Source organism: Malus sylvestris, chromosome 5, assembly GCF_916048215.2.
Source record: "Malus sylvestris chromosome 5, drMalSylv7.2, whole genome shotgun sequence".
Classification (NCBI taxonomy): domain Eukaryota; kingdom Viridiplantae; phylum Streptophyta; class Magnoliopsida; order Rosales; family Rosaceae; genus Malus; species Malus sylvestris.
This window is the reverse complement of record NC_062264.1, coordinates 5,934,322-5,941,514: the sequence shown is the minus strand read 5'-3', so window position 1 is coordinate 5,941,514 and position 7,193 is coordinate 5,934,322. Positions and strand designations below refer to the sequence as shown.

General features: G+C 36.4%; 1 protein-coding gene across 4 annotated transcripts; it reads left to right on the top strand.

Annotated features, from left to right (window-relative positions):
• The first annotated feature begins 397 nt into the window (after positions 1 to 397).
• Positions 398 to 4,160, top strand: LOC126621279 (uncharacterized). 4 transcript variants are annotated; one of them, XM_050289679.1, is made up of 6 exons: positions 398 to 638; positions 832 to 1,887; positions 2,868 to 2,942; positions 3,437 to 3,521; positions 3,601 to 3,647; positions 3,772 to 4,160. In XM_050289679.1, the coding sequence occupies exons 2-6, from the start codon at positions 848 to 850 to the stop codon at positions 3,803 to 3,805; spliced, it is 1,281 nt and encodes a 426-aa protein (XP_050145636.1). In that variant the 5' UTR covers positions 398 to 638; positions 832 to 847; the 3' UTR covers positions 3,806 to 4,160. The 4 variants fall into 4 exon arrangements, with proteins under 4 accessions (XP_050145636.1, XP_050145634.1, XP_050145633.1 ...); XM_050289677.1 differs by lacking the exon at positions 398 to 638 and adding an exon at positions 672 to 697; XM_050289676.1 differs by lacking the exon at positions 398 to 638 and having other exon boundaries at positions 799 to 1,887.
• Positions 4,161 to 7,193: the final 3,033 nt, after the last annotated feature.

The window sequence follows — 7,193 nt, the reverse complement described above, 5'->3', positions numbered from 1 at the left end:
TGGGGTGTATTCAGAAAATATTTTTTTTTTTAATTCATATATGGTCTAAATAGTAATTGCATATTAGGGTATATAAGTTATTTAGTAATAAAATATTATGTAGGGTTTATTGAACACTTGGTGTGATGCTAATAAAAAAATAATAATAAAAAGAGCTTGAAAACTTTGAATTTTAATGATAATGATAAAATAAAGGATAAAGTGAATAATATCATTGACATTTTAATGTAAAAATATGATTTTTCGTCAAAATAAACAGTACCAGAATTAGAATCCACCTTGATCTCTCTCTTCTCTCTCACAGTTCACCTTAATATCAATAACATAAATCCATTTTGAACCTCTAAAATGACATTTTCCCAAATTTCTCACTCATATTTCTAGATATCTGATTCGAGCTCTATCAGAAACCTCCAGAAACCGAACTCAGCACCCATTTGTTCTCCGGTTTCCTAATTTCTCCAGGTTATTTTGGCCGAGGGGTGTAAATTTATTTGACCCCTCCCTCATCTAATCTCTTAGCAAATCCCGTTTTCAATCTCTCTTGAGCTAATCTAAACACACACACGGATCTAAATAATAATAATAATATTATTATTATTATTATTATTATTATTAATCTATACTATCTTTTTCAGGTGGGTAATTTGGATTTTAAGGGTTTTGCTCGTCCGTTGCTTGTTTACATGAACATGATGTATGATATTATGCGTCTTTGTTAACTTTGGTTACTCTCATTACTTTAATAGTACTTATCAAACTAAATTCTTTAAGCGGTTTAATTTAAATTCTTTCATTGACAATGATCTCTTTTTACCTTTTACCCTACAGGGAGAATTTTTTTAAGATGGAGCCGGACAAGGGTTGGTTTTTGTATCTGCAGAAGAACCATGAACTATTTTCCCTAAATATTAGCAAATTATTGGCGTGGAGCTCTTTGGAGAAGGCTCGGAGGCCTTCTAGACCGGATTTTAAACTTGTGAATGCTTCTTGTTATCCAGACGGAAGCATGGTGCCATTCGGAACAAGATATATGTTTGTGGGTTCCAACCCTTATATTGTTGGGGGTCAGTTCGGTTGCCCGCATCCTCTTTTAGGGTATGATTATTGGCCCAACTTTGATGTTATTGCATGTGATCCTCCCACTGATGATCCATGCAAGAGTAATCTACCCATGTTGTCTGGTCCTAAATTTTATCCTTTTGTTATTACCCTCGGGAACAAAATTTATGTTTTGTCCCTACAGTACAGGGGATATATGACAGAAACATGGCCAGCCCTTTTTGAGGTTTATAATCCCGAATATGGGAAGTGGAAAATTCTCCCGAACCCCCCCTTTGTCGTTGGTAAGACTGTCACTAGTCCTGCTGCCCATCACTACTATGCTTTGGGACACAAGCTCGTGGTGACAAAGACATGGTCAGTTGAGTCTTACGTGTTCGACACTCGCGAAGAGAAATGGGAGCCATGGAACAGTCGGGAGGATCCATTTGAAATCGCATATAAACCCCATCCTACTTCAGCACGATTCAAGGACTTTTTGGTTGCTGTCCATCAAGGGGATTTTGGTGATGTTCTTACTTATCGGTTGGATTCATATGGCATCCCTCGACCGGGTCGGAATCTAGTTGAGCTTGAGAACATATTCCTTCCTCCTCTGGACGGTTGCTTTCCCTTCATCACTGAAATCAACGACGCTGGCCTTATGTGCATTTTGTGTTATTCTGGCATTGAACATTCGGAATTGTGGCGTTTACGTGTAGTGGTGTTCCAAGTGTCCATCTCAGGCCATCTTGACAATCAATTCCTTTGTGCTGATATTAAGGCCAAGGGAACGTACTACTTCTGTCAACGTATTGATCCAATCATCTTCCCACCAGTTATCACGTAAGCAATTATTTCCAATTCCCTTGGACATCCCTATTCCAAACTTACTCCTTCCCCGTTTCTTATAATAGTTAACTCGTATTTGCACTGTTTGTATTTTTGTTGGTGATATATATGTGATATATTATAGGGTAGCATGTTACTGTTCCTAAATGTTAGTATGGATGAGTCACAGCAATTTATCCATTATTTGTTCGCCTTCATGTTCCACAGCATTCCTTGTGTGGTTTCAGCAAATAATGGTTTGGTTTTGGAGAAAATGGACAAAGATATGTGCACCACTGACCTTTTCTGTTAATCCATGTTGAATTTCGTGTGTGAGTGCAAGTTTAGATCTTAACTCTATAGGTTTTTAGTTGTTTCTCAATTTCATTAAGCCGTGACTTAAAGTGCTATCCTACCTCAAACCAATTACCACTGCTCCCGGTTTGTATTTAGAAGCTTATTATTAGTAAGCATCTTACCATGAAATGGTAAAGTTTGTCCTAGCTGTAAGAGATTGCTTGTTAAGGTTGAGATGTTAAAATTAAGGGTAGCTGAAAGGAATCACGTCCTATGTTCCGAGCAAAAGGAATTCAATAGTTATTTTTTTTACTACCTTTTTTCTTTTGTGTTACATTTTGATTCACTTTTCTTTTTGCCGCATAGCATTCCGATTTGCTTGCATGCACTCATGATTGTAATTTTTTTCCCTAATCATTTATATTTTTAAATTAAACATGGTAAAACCTGAATAATGTGGATTATGTTTTTTTATATCAGTCTCTTCACCCCACTTAGTGGGAAAAGGCTTTGTTGTTGTTGTTGTGGTTGTTGTTGTTGTTGTTGAGCCTCTTCACTCTTCTAAGTTGAAGCCTGAGAGGCTGAGAGCATGTGAAATTTTGGTATGAAGCGAACTTAGTTTTGATTGGTAGGGTTATAATGGATCTATTCTGGTGTACTTTTGCTTAACTCAAAACTTCTGGTCTTGTCATTTGTAGGAGTGATCGGTTGGACAAGCACGACAATAAGCCTGATGTATTTTGGAAGAAAGAAAATCTTCCTCGGCTGGATAGGTTTGTTTTCTCTGGATGTAACTAGTAATGGCCAAGTTATTAAGTTCTGTTTTTGAATCTCATAGTATTACAGTGAGTATGCAATGCTTTTTTCTTTTTTTTTTTTCTTTTTACCTGATAATATTCCTGTATTGTGTTCTTGTTTATGAAAATGATCTGTTGGGCAAGATAGAAAAATTGCAAATCATTTCTATAAGCTTTATCTGCAAGCTATGAATCTGGAATCCATTGCACTAAATTTTTTGAATAAAAGAATCAGCCCATGGTTCATAATCATGGGATGTGAAGTATGTAGAAGATATTTGATTTGCAGTTTGCACAGAACTCTCTCTCTCTCTCTCTCTCTCTCTCTCTCACACACACACACACACACATGTGGTGTTATTGCTGTCATACCCGCTTATTTATCTTTCCATCTCTGTCTACTCAATGATATTATAAGTGATCTTAATGCTTGTTTTCTTGTTTTTTTTCTCACAAAAAAAAAAAAAAAGGGAGTTGTACGATGCCTGGTGTTCCTGGTACTGGGGGGCGCTGAAGGGAAGCAGTAGCAGCAGTGGTCATACACAAGATGGCCAGGTACCCTTAGGTCTTATTAATGGCTATGAGTGTGATATTTACAGTTTTGCGTTTGCGAAATGGGGGTACTTTGTTGCAGGGTCATGGGCGAGGGTTCAAAGATGAGGTTGAAAATAGTGTGCAACAGTTAAGTGTGATTGTGTGGCTTGGTATTCAAGTTTGATAGGCACCAGCAACCAACCGCATAGTTACACTATTAGTTGTGGTTTTGAAGTTTGTTTATAAGCTCTAAATTAATTGTTTGGTGCAGGAAAAAGAGGGCAAGATATGATAATGCAACTTAGTTTTTCTCCGGCAGAATTAAAATCTTCAACAAGGGGGTGCAGAAATGCTTGAGGATGGCACACCAAGAACATGAAGTTCTTTGAAAGAGAATGGGGCAAACGGTGCGAACACATGCTGGAATTGATGAAGTCTAAAAAAAATGGAGATATGTTGTGAGCAAGTAGTTGTAAACTTTGGGATATTCTATTTTGGTCTGTTGGATATTAAACTTTAAAGGGTTGGTGCATGAATATTCGTTAGTTTATATTTTTACCTATGAAGTACTATTAAGCACTTCTGTTTGATACGTGTGAAAACAGCGGAAGATGGTAATGTTATGTACACTGCTTGCTTGTATTTAGCAGATTCTGCCCAGGCATGCCTCATTTTGCGGTTTGAAAGCCTACTAAATGTATGGGTCGCGCAATATAGATTACAAGTACCTCCCAAGCTAAGAACAGGTGATTAACACCGATCACTTGTTTCATGAATCAAAATCTTAATAAAGAAGCATCCATCGGCACCACACCAATCACATAGGAGTAGCGTGAAAAGCACAAACCCTCAGATCCGTGTAATTCCAACCAGCCAAGTGATCAGCAACATTGCGCCAAATTTTATTTAAATACAAATAGAAATGTTTACATGTTTGGCCAAAACATTGAACAACCAGTCTGGAAAACGCCATCCCCATGGACCTCATCTGTGAGAACCTCGAGTCTTTGTTACGTAGGAAGCCACCGAGCTGCTCCGTCACATTTTAGGGGAGCAAACATAAACTCAAACAGATTCCAACTGCATCAATATTTGCATGTCTTCACCTTTCCTCGCAGCATCCTAATAAGCATATAGATGAATCAGACTCGATAATCACCTGCAGAAACTCTTGTTCGACGCACACCGTCCAAGCCTCACGAACTGCCTCGGCCTCAACAAGGGTTGCTGCTGCTTAAATACCTCCCCGTCCACCTACTAGCTGGAACCATTCAGCAAATTTTCTTACCCCGCCGAGGCCTGCTGCGGCAGACCCACCATACTTTTGCAGCTATTTAAAAATGTATCGAAAGGAGGAAAATTATCTGCCACATTTTGCCCGATAAAGGTTACATCTAAGCCTCTACAAGATGCTAATTCGGCAGCGGGCTACGGCCTAACATCTGGATGCCTATGCAGGAAGAAAAACTTGTGTGGGATTTGGCTTGACGCTAGACTTTGGTGAGTGGCATCACAACCCACTCTATAAACTCGTCACGTAGTAAGTTTTAAATCTAATATTTTATCATTCCCCCTCATTCTTCTATTTTAAGATTTTTATAAGGGGTGTGATATTCACACACGATTTTTTACTTCTCACACACCCCTTACTAATTTTTGTCCTTTGATATTCTTCAATTCATTCAATCCGCCGCCCGGAAATCAAAAGAGTATGAGAAGTAAAAAGCGGTGTGTGAATAGCACATACCTTTTCATAATCATCTTTTCCACTAATTAATACACTATAAAATTTATCTAACAGTTCATATTTTTCCCTCTCCTCCTCTATTTCCTTTTCCTTTCCTCCATACCGTTGTAATCAACCATACATGAAACAGCAAAAGGGCCCTAATTCATCATGCTCTAACTCATCACAATATCATACATATAACATAACAATTAATCGTGCATGAAATAGTGAACTGAGTTACCCGAATGCATCACCGAAGGCATAATCATCGATTGAACCCCAAATCGTCAATGCTGGTAGCTGTTGTTCTTTCTTTGCTACAAGCCAAATCATTAAGGTAATCATTCATCCAAGATCAAGTCATCTTGACCCTTTGATCAACAATCCTTACATACACACTTTGCATGTTCGGAGATCAAATCAGAGGATTCAAATTGTAAAGAGATTGTAACCCTAAACTCATTAATACAAATATCTTTTGTACACGTGTTCTCTTGTTATTTGCTACAGGATTTTTGTGTTTACATGTGTATTTGTAGTTATGAAATATTGGTTTTGAGGTTTCTTGGTTTGAAGACGTTAATATGTTGTCTAACATATACTAAGAGATATTAACGTTCATAATCTGTTTTTCTTTTGGGAATTTTGCATGGATGGGCTGATTTCATGAGTCTATATGTGTGGTGGTGCTTGATGATTCTTCAAAGGTTTTGGTGAACAACGTAGAAGACTTTCTAAATTCTTTTGAGTATTTGGGAATTTGGAACCCTTTCTTTATCTTGGAGCCTCGTATTTATAAACTCTCCAATCTTGCATACAGATGAATTTGGCATTGATTGTGGACTTACTTAATTGACAAAAGAATTAGGACTCGATTTTGTGAGCCGATTCGTAATTTGACTCTATCAATTAACATTTGATTTAATTAAATTAAAATCAAATAATTTATTTCCGCCAAGTGCTGACATGTGTCCTTTTTGATGACTCGTCCGATTTTGATAAGTCACATCCATGTGTACGTTTTATGAGACACATAGCGTATGCCACGTATGCCCTAACATGCCGAAACTTCAATATATTGATGAATATTTATTTCACCGAAATTTCGATGTTTACAACATAATTTGTATTCAATTTGATTTTCACTGGTATTATCTGTCAAAGGTTATTGAATGATGCCAAATAAAATTTTATAATTCTTTATCTCAATTAAAATTGGATATTCAAGATTTTAAAGAGTAAATTTTGACCAACAGAATAATTCGATCATTTACAGAAACTATACGTGTGTATCCCAGTATATCAATTTCAAAACGGAATAACTAAAGCACAATGTTCAATTTGTTGTGATAATTGACTCTTGTAAACGCCAAAAAACTCAAAACTCATAGCAAGATGAAAGTTTAGGAGTTTGAGAAATCATACAAGTATAATTCCAGATAAGAAAGCGGAAGCAGATTCATAAAAATCAAAGATGATCAAAAAGGAAAGTTTTCCAGAAACAACATTCAAGATAAAGCCTTTTCTTGCCTAAAAACGGATTGTGTCACATGCATTAATTTCATTAGTCTAATATGAAACCATTAATTTAATAACAATAATAATAATAATAAAGGTTAATTATTAGACTAACCATTAGATGCATTAGGACACAAAACCATGGCCTCCAATATTGACATTTGCAATTCAATATATATTGATATACTAGCTCAAAATAAAATTCAGAAGTGCATATGTTTGTTCATATATTCACAAACCTCAACAACTCCTTTATCTTTTGCAAAGATGGTTTAGACAAAACACGATTCCCCCCTTTTCAAAATTGCAATTGCCAAATGATTTTGAAAGAAAAAAAAACTACCTAATCTTTTACATAAAGACGTACTCTATATTATTTTCTTAAAACCTTACAAAATTCTTTTGCAAACCAAAGTCGATTCCCGCTAAATCATCACGTCGATTAT